The sequence below is a fragment of the Aulostomus chinensis genome, chromosome 10 (assembly GCF_037954235.1).
Source record: "Aulostomus chinensis isolate RoL2024-O1b breed Wild chromosome 10, RoL_Achi_v1.0, whole genome shotgun sequence".
Lineage (NCBI taxonomy): Eukaryota > Metazoa > Chordata > Actinopteri > Syngnathiformes > Aulostomidae > Aulostomus > Aulostomus chinensis.
Genome location: NC_141329.1, coordinates 4,909,725 through 4,926,679, shown reverse-complemented (window position 1 = coordinate 4,926,679; position 16,955 = coordinate 4,909,725). Strand labels below are relative to the sequence as shown.

Genomic DNA, 16,955 nt, shown 5'->3' with positions numbered 1-16,955 from the left:
CTCAACAAAACAAAATGATATAGGTGACATGTCCCCGTCAACCCCATTCCATGTTTCGAGAGCTGACAACACACACACACACACACACACACACACACACACACATATATATATATATATGTAAATGTGAATATCTATATCTATCTATCTATATCTCTATATGTCTCTATATATAGATATAGAGATATAGAAAGATAGATATAGATATTGACATTTACATATGTCTTGAAATCACACTCTGTCACACTCAGAGTGTGTGAAGATGAGCTGAGACGGCTGTTCCAGAAACTGAAAATCAAGAAAGCACCAGGCCCAGATGGAGTGTCACCATCCTGTCTGAAAGCCTGTGCTGACCAGCTGGCTCCAGTCTTCACCAGGATCTTCAACAGCTCCCTGGAGAAGTGTGAAGTCCCCGCCATCTTCGAACACTCCACCATCATCCCGGTCCCAAAGAACCCCTCCATCACTGGACTGAACGACTACCCTGACGTCTGTGGTCATAAAGTCCTTTGAAAGACTGGTGTTGAGCCATCTAAGGACTGTTACAGGACCTCTGCTGAACCCCCTGCAGTTTGCCTACCGGGCAAACAGGTCGGTGGATGATGCTGTCAATCTGGGACTGCGCTACATCCTGCAGCATCTTGACAGCCCAGGGAGCTACGCAAGGATCCTGTTTGTGGACTTTAGCTCAGCATTCAACACGATCATCCCTGAACTCCTCTCCTCCAAACTCTCCCACCTCAACGTGCCTCCGTCCATCTGTCAGTGGGTCACCAGCTTCCTGACAGACAGGAGTCAGCAGGTGAGGCTGGGAGATTTCACCTCAACAACCCGGACTGTCAGCACTGGCACCCCCCAGGGGGGTGTCCTGTCCCCCCTGCTCTTCTCCCTCTATACCAACGACTGCACCTCCAAGCACCCAGCTGTGAAACTCTTGAAATACGCAGACAACACAACGGTCATCGGCCTGATCCAGGATGGAGACGAGTCTGCATACCGGCAGGAGGTTGAGCGGCTGGTGTTCTGGTGCAGTCAGAACAACTTGGAGCTGAACACGCTCAAGACTGTGGAGATGACAGTGGACTTCAGAAGACAGCCCTGGCCACTGCTCCCCCTCAGCATCAGCAACAGCCCTGTGTCAGCCGTCGAGTCCTTCAAGTTCCTGGGAACTACAATCTCTCAGAACCTGAAGTGGGAGACAAACATCCTCTGCATCCTGAAGAAGGCTCAGCAGAGGATGTACTTCCTGCGACAGCTGAAGAGACACGGTCTGCCTCAGGAGCTGTTGATCCAGTTCTACACCGTTGTCATCGAGTCTGTTCTGTGCACCTCCATCACCGTGTGGTTCACAGGAGCCACACAGCAGGACAAGATTAGACTGCAGCGCACAGTTAAGACTGCCGAAAGACTCACTGGAGCCCCCCTGCCCTCCATTCAGGAACTGTACTCCTCCAGAGTCAGGAAGAGGGCAAGGAACATCATCAGAGACCCTTCTCACCCTGGACACAAACTGTTCTCACTCCTCCCCTCTGGCAGGCGCTACAGAGCCCTGCGCACAAAAACCACAAGACTGAAAAACAGTTTCTTTCCCACTGCCATTCGTCTCTTAAACAGTTGATCTGTTAACCTGCTGCACTGTTGAGTGGTCACACACTCATGTTAAACTGGATACCCACTTAAGTCTGCACTTCATTGTGTACCTTGCACCAGTTGTGTTTTTGCACTGACCATATTTTGTACATATCTTCTAAAGGTGTATATACTTTCTATTATTTATGGGTTTTTTTTATACGTTTCTTCTGCGAATTTCATGAGTGACACCAACGGCCGGAGTCAAATTCCCTGTATGTTGTGAACATACTTGGCCAGTAAAACTGATTCTAATTCTGAAATTAAAACGTAGCCCGAGTAAGGACAAAAATATTCTACAGATGGTTTTTGTTTCTTAGTTTCATTCGGTAGTTTTGTTTTTTTTTCCCACCCCAAATTTTCAGGCAATCATAACGCCCACCGACATAAAAGAACTACGATTCCCATCATGAAGCTACCTGTGCGCTACCTTGGAAACGGTTTGTAACGTCTTCGTCAGGTAGGCTAAATATTGAGCTAAATGGAAGTCATATTTTTTAAATAACCAATCGTACGTATTATCATTTAGCTGGTAAGTGTATGATAATCGAGAAAATTAACACAAAGAAAAATTGATGACTGTAAATCGGCTTTTTTTGAGCGGCCTTATGTCCGTGCAGATCTTTGGAAATGTAGCTAAGTATGCATCGTAATCTTACTGAAATTAAAAGATTGAGGAATATTAAAATGTTTTTTGGGGGGATAGAGTAAATGTAAGCGAATCCACCATAGTAAAGCTTTTAATTTTATGTTTTTACCCGTTTGATTGTGTCGCTTATGCGTTTGCTATGACGTCACTCATATAGCTGAATTAATATTTACAGGTGTCAATATGTATGGAGCCCCAGTGGATTTTTCTTTTAAAAGCCTCCGCAGTTTGGCAGGTAGAAGTCTTTCTCAGTATCCTTCTACAGTCTCTTTTTCTGCCTGGTACTTTCATTTATTTATTCCCAGTAGTTTCAGTACAATATTTATACTTTCTGGACCACTCCTGTAATGGCTTTATATTACTGTGTACTTTAGTGTGTTGAAAACTGCACAGTAAAGCTTTTGTAAACTACATATATAACCAATCAGCTGAAAATAATCATTCATGCAAAGAAAAAATAAAATTAATCCCCTTTACTTACATTTTCAGATGCCTACTCAGTGGAACCCAGCACTGGTCTGCGGCCTTTGAATAGAAATTCGCAGCGGAAGTACCTAAGTCGATCCCTGCGTCTCAATAATAATCAAATTAGCGACCTTGTTGGCCTTGAGAGGACCATCAGCCACTTCCTGGCTGAGCCTTCACAGTTGGCCTGGTTGGACCTTTCCTTCAACAACATCACAATTATAGACCCAGTAAGCTCTCTCTTCATGACTTCTGTCTTTGATTGTTGGATGGTGGTAACAAGATTTTCTTAGTGGCGGACCTAGGGTTTCATATATGTGGTCTGATAGTGGCCAAGGCTGCTTCAGGTTGTTCATAGTGTGTAGAGTCTACAGTCAAAGTCAACATGCAAAGTTGCACTTCTCTCATTTATCTTCAATGGTTGTCCAAATAAGCGGAAAATTCCCAGTGTGGCAATGCGGTGGCCCCAATCAATTAGATGGTAATTATAAAAAGAAAGAAAACATCAGCAATGGCAAATGAAATATGGAATGGCACCAAGTGATTGAATGCGTCTCAGTGCACTCGTAATATTCTTGCACACATTTGTGTTCCAGGTTTTGTGCGATCTGTGTGAACTGCGTGTGTTGTACCTTCATGGCAACAGCATTTTCCTTCTGTCAGAGGTGGGAATGCTGGGGGTGCTACCACATCTACACACCATCACTCTACATGGAAATGTCATAGAATCCAACAAGGCTTACAGGTGAGGAATTTCTCACAACGTATTTTACATATCAAACATATCTCTAATAGGAGACTAATTTATTGGTCAGGAGTTTGTGAATTAAGACCATCCATCGTCATCTTCCACTTATTCCTTACTAGTAAGGGTCGCGGGGGGGCTGGAGCCTATCCCAGCATCTACGGGCGAGAGGCAGGGTACACTCTGGACAGGTCGCCAGTCCATCGCAGGGCCAACACACAGAGACGAACAACCATGCACACTCACCTTCATACCTACAGTCAATTTAGAGAATCCAATCAGCCTCGTCCCCAAATTGATGTCTTTGGACGGTGGGAGGAAGCTGGAGTGCCCGGAGAGAACCCACGCAGGCACGAGGAGAACATGCAAACTCCACACAGAAAGATCCCACGCTCGAGCCGGGGCTCGAACCCGGAACCTTCTTGCTGTGAGGACACAGTGCTAACCACTGCACCACCGTGCAGCCCTGAATTAAGACCAACTGTGATTAAAAACAAAACAAGCAGGGTCCAGATTCAGTTATGTAAGAAAAAAAACTGAATATAAATTTGGATTTTTCTGTTGTTTACTTCAGACATTTCGAGCAAGGGGTTTCTCTTCTGCCTGAAGAGTGCAGTATTATTGTATGTCCATGTGAAACACAAGCGCTTGGCAAACATTTAGGTGCTGAACATTGTAACAGGTGCTTCAACGCAGATCAGGCTCATATTACCTAACCTGCATGGCAACTACAACAACACACACACACACACAGAAATAGGTGCTGCTGGTGCTCGCAGCTTACTTTAAGTGATATCTCCGTCATCTATGCATCAATGTAATTTCATAGCAACTTGATTTATAGTATATATAAAGTAGCAGTAAATACTTAAGATAAATTCCATAGCAAAAGACTTTCCAAATATTATTCGTGCGTGGACACAAGTAGTGGTGGAGAGTAACTAAGTGCATTGATTATTTGTTCATTTTGAAAGATGACTTTCACTTCACTTATCAGGCAAATATTGTTTTTTGATTCCACTTCCTTTCTATGAAGGCTATTTTGTTATCTTTAAGTCAGCTGTTTTTTTAATTACATTCATCACAAGCATGTTCCTCGCAGTATGAAAATAATACGACTTCTACCCAATTCAAAAGACGATGTACTCCTGATTTTATGTATTTTAAAAAGAACTCCAGTCGTGTAAGTCAAGCAGCTTTCACTCATTAAGGAGGGCAGTAATATTTGACAAGTATTTATACTTAACTAAAGTACTGTGGATGTGTATTTTGCCCACCATTGGACAAAGAATATACATTAAGTACACCAGGTTGACTGTGTTCACTGTTTTCCTGCATTTAGGAATCATGTGATTTCTGTGCTTCCGCATTTAAAACGAATGGACTTCAGTGCCGTGACACCCCAGGAACGAGTCCTGGCACAGATTTGGCATCATGGCAACAACCAAAGCAAACGCAGCCAGGACACTCCACCATGACCGACTGCTGGCTCATCACAACATTTCAACTGGATATTGTGTACTACCGCATGCACTGCTGGAAAACATCCCAAACACTTCATGAAGTTTGTTGGTTTAATCACCTGTCATTAGGTTGTTCATTCACCTGCTAAAATAAAGCTTATTTTTATGTATTTTGAAGTCATAATCCATAACAATCCTTCTGGTTTGGGGTTAAATAGAGAAGTTAGTTCTGACAAAATACAGACGTTTTTTTGTTTTTCTCAATTAAGACACAAATGCTTCAGTTGAAAGTTTTTAATTAACTAAAACAAAGAAAAAAAACATAAAACTTTTTGGTACTAGCCTAAGATATTACAAACATATTTCAGGTAGTATTACACATTAGAGAAACAAACAACAACAAAAAAAAAAAATGCCAAGAACTCATTGCAAAAAGCTCAAATCAACTGCGCGGTTAAATAATCACAGCCTTGCAGAATAAACATCCCTTTAGAGGTTCATGAGCAGCTTACCGTGCCCCCTGCCCACGCATACAGTCTTGTGCTCTCCTCCGAAGAGCAACATTACATTGAAAAACACAAAATAAATTATCACAAAAAGGTCTTGGATCATTGGATCTGTTGTGGTACATAGATTGTTAACGCTGTTCCACACTGCTACAATGGTTAGTCGCTGATTAATATGAACAACTCAATCCTATTACAATCTGCAGCGAAAAGCTTTAAACACTAACAAACGCATGTCTTAAAAGTCATCTGGATTTTCATAAAAATGGTTTTATCGCCACAAGATCTTATCCAAGCCTGACCAATGAACGCTCTACAAAAAGAGGAACTTCATACAATCCAGCTTCTGCTTTATATTCCATCAGGAAATTCTGTACAAAGAAGGCATAAATAATCGTCTGTCCCTGCACGCCTTGCTTACCCACCCCTTTCTTTACCATATGCTTCAACTGCTATTAAATATAGGACATGGTGATGTTTGAAAGTTTTTTTTATGCCAGAAAACAGCACAAGTTACTGTATGTAAACTGAAGCCCCAAGAAAGCTCCATCTGTTCCCACCTCTGGTGATGATGAGTTGGCCCGGCCAGTGCCCCCAACCCCCTGGTTATGTTTGCATCCTCACCCACTAGAAGATACCAGTGCTGCAGCCGTGGATGGATCACTCATGATTTGACCGCATGCTGGACTACATATCACTGTGCAAATCCCGTTCACAGCTACTTACATCATAAATGTGAATTCAATTTTCAAGCTCCAGTGGCTCGAATCTTAGGTCAAATGGTTCCTGCACAGAGCGGTATGGGATTGTCTACATTAGGCACATGAACAGGATTATTCCATTCAAATTATAATTTTGGCTCTTTTTTTTTTAAATTACTGTTCAAGGTGAAAGTTTGAGGAATTGACCCAGTTATCTCAGGACGGAAGAGCAGATTCCTGCTGTGTTCTTTTCATTCTTTTTAAATCACGCTAAGTAGCTAAAACGTTGAGCCATTCGCCTTGCAGCCATTACCACTGTGAACAACTTTCTTCATATCTCATCTTCCAGTGGAAATCATATCAAGCAACATATGCCAAATGCCTTCAGCTGTTCTTCCATGTGTTTAGACAACTGTTGGAGCACAGCTTGCTTGTTTGCTTGAGTATCCCAATCCAGTCACAGAACTACACAAAATACCTGTTCTGAAACCAGTTAAAACTGTTCAACAGCAAGAGGGGTGAATGATTATTGACTGATGCAGGCTTTGGATACAGATGTGGCCTTGCTGTAAATATGAGATCACACTCATCTTCTATTGCCTATGATGAGTATTTGTCCCGCACCCATAATCAAGAGTAAAATACAGTAAATGGCAGCCACAGGGTGCAATGTGAAATGCGACCCTACATTGTCTCTGTCTTAGTAGCAGTTAGAGGCATAGCTACGAAGCACAAGGACCAGGACGCTTTAATGAAGGGTGAGCTGGAGGGTGAGGATGCAGGAGTGACACAGAAACAGCGGGGGGTGAGATTAACAAGATGCAGGCCAGAGTTCCACAATCAAGGAATGGCAAACTGGACCACCAGTTCTTCTTTAGCATCCACTTTGATTTGAGAGATTGCACTGTAAGCATATGCTGCTATTTTGGACACCTGGAAAAGAAAGAGCAAAAAGAAAAAAAAGTTCATGCAAAGTGTTGACTGTTTCACTGAGGGAAAAATGACGTTGTGAATAAATACAGTTACAACAGGACTAAACTTCGAGATCTATTTTTAGCACACATCTAGTCACACCCTCACACTGGCAATACTCATTCACTACATTCAAAGAAAGGACAGCAAAAAAATGCAACTGCTGGAATCGTATGCCAACTTATCTTGTGTGTGTGTGTGTGTGTGCGCGCGCGCGCTGGTGTATGATTACCTGCTGGACATCCGAGTATGGCACCAGGTCACTTGCAAGCACTTGGTGGGGCTGGCTGGTGAGGGAGGTGAGCGTGGGGGCTTTCTTCTGGGGCAGACTGTTGCTCAAAACAGCAAGTTTTGTACTGGAAGACAAACAAACACAAGCTTACCCAGAATGATGTTGCTTAGGATGGACAGTCAAAATTTAAACAAGTCTATTCAAACTGATTGCAGTGTTGTCAGAACATCACGTGGAACATTACGTCACAGGTTTTACTGTTAGCAAATTCGTCTTTATTGTTTCGGCTATTAAAAAAAATGGTGGATTAATTGTTTAGCATCTTATAACCCAATGAAATGACTCGTTTTACTTGCACAATTTGATCCATTTTGACTGATAGCATGTGAGCAGTTTTAACAGCCGCATGATTACATTATTTATCCACATTCAAGTCAGCTGCTCTGCAGATAGAACATGCCCCCTACAGCCAGCAGAGGAACATACAGGAATGCGAGCTCCTGTGAAAAGCAAAGATTTATCTGGTTGCATTGAGCTTAATGAACATTGAATGAACACATTGGCGAAGGACCTCAATGTAAGGAACTTTTTTTATAAATATTATGCAGCATAGCTTTAATCTCAGAGTGCATTCTCATATGAAAACAACTGCCATTACTGGTGGAAATCATATGACAGCATGTATCATGAAGCTTTGACCTTCCAGGAATAGGGACGTCATTTTACAAGGGACCTAAATCATGAATAGGTGCCGTTTTTCTAGACTGTGATCTCACTTCTACAGCATGTTACCATGGAGATATATCTTGCCAAAAAATTAACAGGTTAAACCTTAAATTACCTATCACCACATGGAAAGAAGAAGAAGTGCAAAGCTCATTGTGGTGCCACTGAAGTCAAGTAGCTTTTAACTTCTACTGATGGCATTAACAATCAGGAAATCATGGTAAATAACAATTCAATAATAATCCAAATCACTGTGATGCTAAAGAGCCCCATACCTATACTGCCGAGCTTTGTCCATGTATTCATGCTGCTCCATCATGACGGAGTCGGCTGCTGAGACATCGATGATGTTCCTGCACAACAACTTCATTACTGCATTATGTTTAAGAAATACATGCAGAGTCTGGCTAATCTAAGACTGCATGAGGAATCTCTTACTGTGCTGTCTTAGTGAGGATGGATGTGAGGAGGGCTTGTTCATCTGTCCGTGCCGAAGGGACAGTGGGAGTGATCCAGTTTGTGCCATTTGGCGGTTTGCTGGCAGGATTTGGGAGGATCAACGGCTTACGTTCAGGGTCCTTAAAAAGAATAATTTAAAAACATAATACTATTTAAAGCAGCAACTATGAACATTCAGTTTGTGGTGACTTTGGTAAACATTTCTCATGAGCACCAACAGCAACTGCCACCCTGATTCTTTTTTGCCAGAATGACATGAATTGAAAATAATAGTTTAAATAGTATATTCAGTGATTAGAGAGCAGTGAGTGAGGCATTACAAAAAAAAAAGTACACTGTGTGTCTGACTTGGGTTCATAATTAACACATCAAATTCCCCAAAATGCAATCCACTCTCCTCCCTCAGAAAAAAAATAAGCCTTATTACATAAACAGAGATATATTTCCTTCTCAAATGTGTAACTGAGAGACAAGATGTTGCCTTCTTCATTAAGTCAATTCTCACTGTCAATGGAATCTTCAAAGTTCCACACTATTCCTTGAGAATGCTGAATTTTAGACCTTCCAAATGTGTGATGTGGAAATCATGCTCATAAGTTCACCTTTTAAAATCTTATTTTCAATGAGGGGAGAGAAAATTCAGAGTAGGTTTTTTTCCAATTCACCACTACTGCTATTTCAAGGTAAACTCCACCCTGTATGAAGGAAAAATACCTTCCTTCCTCAAAATACACGGCTTGGCACTTTGAGTCATATGACAGAACATCAAGAGTATGGTATCCGGAAAAGCTCTCGTTGTTGGGCCGGTTTATCGTGCCTTCAGAGAAAATGTAAAGTTAGTAATGACGGTATGGAGTTCGTTACAGGTCTAAACAAAATATTTTCCACTAAAGAAATAGTCTACTTTCCGTGTTAATTGACAATGCCAAACAATTTGTGACAGTTTAGTTTGTTTTCCCTCCTGATCTGTATAAAAGTAGAGTTTTCCTCCGTGTGCTGTCGGTCACTGTTAAAGCCAAGCCAGGCCTTCCCCGAAGCCTGAAACTAGCAAGCTAAAGCTGTTATTATCGTGTCATATTATTTTATAAAACAAAACAACCACCGCCCCGCGTCCCAAGACAGTTCTTCGAACCTATCGTATGTCACCAATTTCCTAAACAACATAATTAATGTTACGTATTCCGTATCTTAAATAAATCGTTGGTCTATCGGGACAGTTTTAGCCAGCTAGCAGCTAACTTACCTCCCCTTCGGTCTCGTTCTCGCTGCTGTAACAGCAACCCATGGCAGCGTTCGATGCACAACTCCAGCTTCCCTGTTATCCCGCAGAAACAAGCCGTGTTTGTCTTCACCAGTATACATACACCTTCGTCTGACTTTATTTGAGTTTCATCTAGACAAGCTACTGTCCGCAGCGGCAGCAGCAGCTCCGAGGACGAGCTATCACATGACAGCACCGCTGGTGCTGCAACAACACAAGTTCCACTTCCGGTATTTGACACGCAGCTCCAGCCTTCGTGACGCACGTTGGGGTTTAAAACGTGAGCTCCCTCCTAAAACTTAAAAAAAGAAAAAAACTCGTGAAATTAAAAGAGGAAAAAAAGAGTAGTAAATCCATAATAAAAAACAATTCAAGTAAAACGAGCACTACAACAAATTATTTAACAATCTTGCCGGATTAGATGGCAGTCTAATGTTATGAGAGCTGACTGTAACCTACTTTAGGTAGATTGTTTTATGTTTTAATCCAATGATATTTTTGAATACTGAACATAGAGATGCAGCGATGTGGAATTTCCAGGCCAACACCGATACCAACAATTTGGCTGATAACTGAAATTCTAAGATTCTTCCCTTTGTGTCATAAAAGAAATAAATTCTCTTTATTAAGAAATAATTGTAATTTTTTTAAGGTAATTTATATCCCTTTTTTATGCAATTAGTAAATGGCCCAAAAACAATTTGGCTTTGATTGCTAACATTTTCAAAAGTCCCTTTAGCCTTCGACTTGAATAACGCTTGCAAATATCCACAAACGCTTTAATTTGATCTGAAAACAAACTCTTTTGGATCATTGCTACCATGAGTGAATGCAAGCAAGCGAGCTTGTCTGAGTGAATGTACCAGCTGGTCATACTTGTTCACAGTGGCATCCAACCAGAAGTGTTACCATTTGTTTTAAGCCCAAATCAAAGTGTTTGTGGATGACTGAGCATTCAGCAGGGTCAAGAAGATGTGTCTCATTATGTGTTTGAGAGTTTGTAAAGAGACGTTTTTGATAGTTTTGGTGTTGTTAGCTGTCAGTCACTGTAAGCCTCAAGCGAAATATATGTGGCTTGCACTTTCTGCATTCTAAACTCACACATAGGTTCTGCAGCAGCACATGGATTTCTTTATGAGCTCAGGACATCTGTTAGTAGTAAGAAGACAAAATACACTTTTTGTTGAAATATTACTGTAACCCCCTTGAGCTAGTAGTATTTCCTCTCTTTGTAAGACGGCAGAGTCATTAACTTAAGCCTACCTGTTTTTCTCTAAAAAAAAATTTCATAATTTAATGAAATACTAACATTGCAAGGATTAAACCAACTATACAAGTTTACATCAGAACCAAAGAGGCAATAACAGGAGAAGAGAACATGATGAGACTTGTCAGTGTGTCTCGGTGGACAAAGATGAAAGAGTCTCTGACACCCTCTGACAGAGTTTGATGACAGAGCAGCACACACATTGTGTTGTTGAGTTCACTACAGTTACAGTTCCTGGCAGGTACGTCTGTCTGAGCGGAGAACTGGTGGTGCTCCTCCGTACCTTGGAAATAGAAAGGTGACATCTAAAGGTCAGTGGACGGACATAAATCTCTTCTTATGCTTTTCCAAAAAGGGTCATACAGCAAGTCTACTGTCATACTTTTCATATTCCTACCCTTCCATTACCAAGTTGAAGCTAACATTCCAATTAAATGATTATGCTGATTTGGTCATATCTAATATCCCAAAGTTCTGATGTATTTGGCATTTTTCTTTCATTATACTTGTATTTTATTTAACTAGGATGAAGGGGGAAAAAAGCAGTTGAAACAGGCTCTATCAGTACCAGACTTCAAATATAATATAATATAAATGAAATATAATTGGCTTGGTTAAGTGAAACAAAATAAATACAAATTACAAGAAAAAAAATATCGACAGAGACAGAGATTCACTGAATTATTTAAAGAATAAGACTATAGTTTTCATAATGCAACAGGGGGTTCACACTTCCCTTTGAGGGCCAAAAGTGAAATTTAGTGGAAGGCTACAGCCGAAAAGCAAGCACACATTGTGTCATCAAAATGAAGAATGGGATGGATCCCAAGGTCCTCCTTTCAGTTCTTTAAACATGTAGTTTCACTAACTGAACACTATCTATTGCAGTGTGTTTCAACAAAGATTGTAAGTGGCTTTCATTTCATTTAAAGTTCATATTTTTCAAATGAAGATAAATCCATTAGAAAGATCAAGACCTGCAGTGCACAAATGTATTTCAACATAAAAAATGAATGCTTAAATTCAGCCATCCAGTGAAAATCAACTGCCACATCAGATAAAATAAATTCCTTATAATAATAATATTCATAATCATAATAATTAAAAGTGGGTCACAAAAGGTCAATGGTACTTGAATGTTTCCAGCCTGTTGAATGTGGAGGCAGCGAGTCTGCTGAGTGGAGAGATGAATGGAGGCGCCTGCCCTCTCATTTACCCCGTTTCCTCCCTCCACACCTCTTTGTTTACACCTAGGAGGCGGTCGATACCAGACAGGAGACTCCGGGGCCTCCTTCCACCTTGTTTTTGTCGGAAACCAACAATCATGTCTGTGTTGGTGATCCTGTTGCTGCTTGGATCTTCTCACGCCTCTGACACTATACCTGCCGCCCAGCTCGGGCCGCCGTCGCTTGGGTACAGTTCGTCGGTCCGCTCGGTGTGTAAACCAATTCCGAGCACACTGTCTCTATGCCACGGGATCGGCTACAGGAACATGCGGCTCCCCAACCTGCTGGGTCATGACTCACTGAGAGAGGCCCAGCAGCAGTCGGCGGCCTGGCTGCCCCTGGTCTCCAAGCTGTGCCACCGGGACACCAAGAAGTTTCTGTGCTCCCTTTTCGCCCCGGTGTGCATGCCGGAGTTCAGCGGGCCAGTCAGCCCCTGTAGAAGTCTGTGCGAGGCCGTCCGAGACAACTGCGTGCCTGTGATGAGCGCATTCGGCTTCCCTTGGCCGGAGATGTTCAACTGCACCCGGTTCCCACGGGGAACCGAGCTCTGCATCCCGGTGACCGGGGAGCAGGAAGAGCGTACAGCGGAGGAGGTCAGGCATGAGGAGGCGCTGAAAGGTCAGTGGATGGATCCGATCCTGATTTTTATAAATTACGAAAGAGAAATTGATTCAGGAAAGTACATTAACATGTTAACCCCGTATTTGGATCGACATCAACCAAATTCACTGTTAAAGAACGCCAATAGAGGAAAATGTCCCCTTGACTTTATAAACGCACTCCAGACTAGAGATGATCTGCGGATTACTTCCACTGTTTATCTCATCACATACTTTTATCCATTCAAAACTGAGCGCAGGGGCAGAATTTAGGAAAAGATAATAGTGACGCTAGTAAAAAAGAAAATTAATCAGTTCCAGTGAAAAAATGATAATTTTCCATCTACAACATCTTATTTCAGTATTGGGATCTACTACTAAACCGCTGTGTTTAAATTGGTGAGTCATGTTTTTAGATTATTTTATTTTCATTTGTTTGCAGTTGCAGCCCAGTCCAAAATAGTTGTGTCTCTCTTCTCATTAATCTTCTAAACAACCTTTCAAGTGTACTTCATCTCTGTGTGGAGATTCTAGTCACCTGGCTGGATTATGTTTAGGTTGTGGCTAAACTCAATTTAAGGATCAAGTGCATCTTCCGTCCCAACAACTGTACTATAAAAGTACACTACATCTACTAGACTCGTGCGATTTATGGAGCCACGTTACTACCAGGCCCTCACAGTGCTTCCCAATTCAGTGTTTTACAGGATGAACCTGACACCTGGTAGAGGGATGAATGAAAGGGGAAAGACAAAAAAAACCTCTAACATAAGCACATCGGCACTTTTTCTTAAATGTGCACTTGAAAGATTGATAAAATTACTGTACATGTCCCATGGAGAAACTCACAAAACACTATTGCAATGTATTTATTTCCCCTTCCAGGGAGTGTAATCTGTGATGCCTGTAGTCTGGCTGGTGAAGGAGAGACTGACATCCAGGACAGTTTCTGCCACAGTCCATATGGTGAGATCCCGGATCATATGGGCTAACAATCTCTCTTTCTCTCTCTCTGTCTCTGTCTCTCTCTCCCTCTCTCTCTCTCTCTCTCTCTCTCTCTCTCTCTCTCTGTTTAGAATGAGCAGAACATAATCTGTTTAACTATTGCTCTTTACTTGTTTTTCTCATACATATGTGTGGCATTGCAATGTGTCTGAAGTGACACGTGTTAAATTGTGTCCCTTGCAATTGCAGCATTTAAACTGCGTCTGGGTAGTGTGTCGACGGTGGGAGGGGACCGTCAGCTCGTGCCTCTGGCCCGAAGCCGCATCCTGAGATGGGCAGGGGGAGGTGCAGAGAGGGCAGAAGGGGTTGGAGGTGCGATGGCCCACAGTGCTTTGTGGCTGCAAGAAGGAGGCACCTGTGTATGTCCTGGCCTGGACTCTGCAGACAGTGATGGAGGTGCGGAGGAGGAACTGATGGATAAGGGGCAGTTGAAAGGGGCCAAGGGTGGATGGTACCTGGCTTTGGCTCAGGCTGAGGAGGGGCGGCTGGTGTTGACTCGACTGGTGATATGGACCAGAGAGGACAAAGAGTTGAAGAAGTTCATCAGGGCTCTACTTAAACAGCCCTGTATGGTGGTGTAGACAGCAGGAGTGAATCTGGATTAAAATGAATAAAAGCCAAAACCTAACAAGTGGTCTCCAAATAACAATGAACAAATCACTAGAGCCTGTTAAATTGTAAGTTAATGACCAAAGATGATCAGTGAGTCTGTTCCTAATTAGCCCTTTACAAAGTGCTGAATGCCACACGATCAAGAACGTGTTTTTTTATTCATGGTGCATCTTAACTCATCACAAAAATGCATCAGTGCTTCACAGTTACATCACTCCTATTTATCATGTTTGTGTTCCCTAAAGCAGGGTAGAGCACCACCTTTTGAATTAAATAACACCCCATAAAATCAGCTAAATCTTGATTGCTACACATCTTCTGCAGTGGAAGAATATTGTTTCATTTTTATTTTTTGAATATATATTTTTGTTTGCATTTGTTTATATACAAGAGACTATGTGTAATCACGGCTATTAACTGAATTTAAGAGTAAAGTATTTTTTACATATCTGCAGTGCAAATGGGGTCATCCTGAACTTTAGGTACGTACAGTGTAATTGTTGTTTTCCTGTGATCATCAAAATTACTTGTACTACGTGTAATACATGGAGGCACGGTGGTGCAGTGGTTAGCACTGTCACCTCACAGCAAGAAGGTTCGGGGTTTGAGCCCCGGCTCAGGCACTGGATGCCTGCGTGGGTCCTCCCCAGGTACTCCGGCTTCCTCCCACAGTCCAAAGACATCAAGAGGGGACCATGCTAATTGGATACTCTAAATTGACCGTAGGTGTGGCTAAGAGTGTGAATTTTTTTCTGTCTGTATGTGTTGGCCCTGCAATGGACTGGTGACCCGTCTAGGGTGAACCCTGCCTCTCACCCGAAAGCTGCTGGGATAGACTCCACCCCCCATGCGACCCTTAAACAGGATAAGTGGATGAGAGGAGAGAGGAGAAAATGGATGGATGGATGGCAATACAAGGATACATAAGCGAGACATCTTACTGCATTTTTTTTATGCTGTTATCCTGCAAGACAAGATATTATCATGAGATAACAAGCTTTTTATCTAAATAAAAGAGTTCAGGTTATCTTATCATGAGGTTAAAAAATCTAAAACAGAATAAGAAAATAAATTGCAATTGAGGACCATCTGAGGTTCTGCAGAGAGTATCTACTGACTGACATGCAAGTGTTTCCATTATATCCATGTAGTTTAATTTCAGAGCTGTAATTGGACAATAGAAAACATGAATGTAGAGAATCAAAATGCTTTGACCTAAAGAAGCGAATCAAAAGAAGCACTGAAGGAAAATGTGGCGTGTGTAACAAAGCCATCATATTAATCTGAATAGCTTCATAATTCTACATTCCTGCATTTTATCAAATGTATTATTAATTTGTTGATTTGAATACTTTTATGTATTGACTTGCATGATATGATTGCATAAATGCGGTTTTCTTGCTTTACAGTGGTGGTGTTTTTCTAGATCTTTTGATCATGGCTGAGTAAAGAAGGAAACTGGACTCCGTATATCTACAGTCACACACCTGTTGATGTTAACTTGGTCATGGATCAAATGTCTGCTGCTTGTCATTGTTGCATCGTGCTACTGCTCATCAATGTCTGTCATACTGTAAAAACCTTTGATATGAAACTGTTTGTGTGCCTGATTTGACATGACTTATACACCTTTGACTTCAATAGAATGGTTATATTATTGTTGATTGTGAACACCTAGATGCACGTGATGCATAAATAATTCATAACCCCGGGTCTCACTTAACACACTCAGCTCAGCCTTTCTGCACATCTCTCCGCTGCAGAGTTGCTTTCTTCCTCTTTTTCATCTTAGCTGCACTGACCAAACATCGCAGACAACAGGTGAGTGGGTTTATCACATATTTTGTCACAACGTCTGGTTTGAGTGTTGCAGTTGCCTATGTGAGGCGATAGAACCATCTGGAGGGCCATGTACAACACTGCCCCATACCTCTATCACAGAACAGCTTGTATCTGTGTAGATGTCATCTTAAAGATGCTGGGGTGCATTAGTTTATGTTTTTCATCAATCTGAAATGAAAATTTCAGATGATTCTGTTGATAAAACTCCAAGGATATGTAACCCATTGCTACTACTGAGAGGAATTGGCTGAGAGCTACTGCAGCACTATGGCATCTCTGAAGAGACTAAGGATATTACTGCATATTTGTTATCTCAAATATTGCAATATCAGTGGGCCAAAAGGCAAATATGTACCAAACATAAACAAGAATTCAGAGCGCTCAGGGAGCACATGCTGTTGCCAAAGCAAACTTTCAACCCCTGATACTTAAGTGCTTGGATCCTAAATAAAGCTTCGAGCAGCACTGACACCCCGTACATGTCAGTATGTGTCTGTTCCTTAGAGCCAGAGGGAGGTGAAACCTCAAAATATTTCTATTTGGCATCAAAGGGAAGACTTGCGCATGCGCTGTGGTGCAAATATCAGTCCTGCAAC

The 16,955-nt window shown here is 41.8% G+C and overlaps 3 protein-coding genes across 7 annotated transcripts; 2 read left to right on the top strand and 1 right to left on the bottom strand.

The window, feature by feature from the left end:
* Positions 1-1,866: 1,866 nt before the first annotated feature.
* On the top strand, positions 1,867-5,121 carry lrrc51 (leucine rich repeat containing 51). Of its 4 annotated transcripts, none has more exons than XM_086215706.1 (5): positions 1,867-2,069; positions 2,454-2,513; positions 2,768-2,973; positions 3,340-3,488; positions 4,831-5,121. In XM_086215706.1, the coding sequence occupies exons 1-5, from the start codon at positions 2,039-2,041 to the stop codon at positions 4,964-4,966; spliced, it is 582 nt and encodes a 193-aa protein (XP_086071832.1). In that variant the 5' UTR covers positions 1,867-2,038; the 3' UTR covers positions 4,967-5,121. The 4 variants fall into 4 exon arrangements, with proteins under 4 accessions (XP_086071832.1, XP_086071833.1, XP_086071834.1 ...); XM_086215707.1 differs by having other exon boundaries at positions 1,870-2,089; XM_086215708.1 differs by lacking the exon at positions 1,867-2,069 and adding an exon at positions 2,075-2,161.
* A 109-nt stretch (positions 5,122-5,230) lies between these two features.
* Positions 5,231-10,036, bottom strand: lamtor1 (late endosomal/lysosomal adaptor, MAPK and MTOR activator 1). The gene is made up of 5 exons (XM_086215710.1): positions 9,791-10,036; positions 8,527-8,666; positions 8,364-8,441; positions 7,363-7,486; positions 5,231-7,091 (listed from the first exon to the last, which is right to left on the bottom strand). The coding sequence occupies exons 1-5, from the start codon at positions 9,830-9,832 to the stop codon at positions 6,999-7,001; spliced, it is 477 nt and encodes a 158-aa protein (XP_086071836.1). The 5' UTR covers positions 9,833-10,036; the 3' UTR covers positions 5,231-6,998.
* A 1,205-nt stretch (positions 10,037-11,241) lies between these two features.
* sfrp2l (secreted frizzled-related protein 2 like) lies at positions 11,242-15,923 on the top strand. 2 transcript variants are annotated; one of them, XM_086215085.1, is made up of 4 exons: positions 11,242-11,386; positions 12,330-12,919; positions 13,786-13,866; positions 14,095-15,923. In XM_086215085.1, the coding sequence occupies exons 2-4, from the start codon at positions 12,400-12,402 to the stop codon at positions 14,484-14,486; spliced, it is 993 nt and encodes a 330-aa protein (XP_086071211.1). In that variant the 5' UTR covers positions 11,242-11,386; positions 12,330-12,399; the 3' UTR covers positions 14,487-15,923. The 2 variants fall into 2 exon arrangements, with proteins under 2 accessions (XP_086071211.1, XP_086071210.1); XM_086215084.1 differs by lacking the exon at positions 11,242-11,386 and having other exon boundaries at positions 12,159-12,919.
* Positions 15,924-16,955: the final 1,032 nt, after the last annotated feature.

Bases quoted from the DNA above. Each gene is read 5' to 3' on its own strand.
- lrrc51 (XM_086215706.1), top strand. From the start codon at position 2,039: ATGAAGCTACCTGTGCGCTACCTTGGAAACG. The intron at 2,514-2,767 runs GTAGAAGTCTTT...TTACATTTTCAG, and splicing joins AAGCCTCCGCAGTTTGGCAG to ATGCCTACTCAGTGGAACCC. The intron at 2,974-3,339 runs GTAAGCTCTCTC...TTTGTGTTCCAG, and splicing joins ACATCACAATTATAGACCCA to GTTTTGTGCGATCTGTGTGA.
- lamtor1 (XM_086215710.1), bottom strand. From the start codon at position 9,832: ATGGGTTGCTGTTACAGCAGCGAGAACGAGACCGAAGGGGAG. The intron at 8,667-9,790 runs GTAAGTTAGCTG...ATTCTTTTTAAG, and splicing joins AGAACGAGACCGAAGGGGAG to GACCCTGAACGTAAGCCGTT. The intron at 7,092-7,362 runs GTAATCATACAC...TTTCTTTTCCAG, and splicing joins CATACTCGGATGTCCAGCAG to GTGTCCAAAATAGCAGCATA.
- sfrp2l (XM_086215084.1), top strand. From the start codon at position 12,262: ATGAATGGAGGCGCCTGCCCTCTCATTTACCCCGTTTCCTCCCTCCAC. The intron at 12,920-13,785 runs GTCAGTGGATGG...TTCCCCTTCCAG, and splicing joins GCATGAGGAGGCGCTGAAAG to GGAGTGTAATCTGTGATGCC. The intron at 13,867-14,094 runs GTGAGATCCCGG...TTGCAATTGCAG, and splicing joins TTTCTGCCACAGTCCATATG to CATTTAAACTGCGTCTGGGT.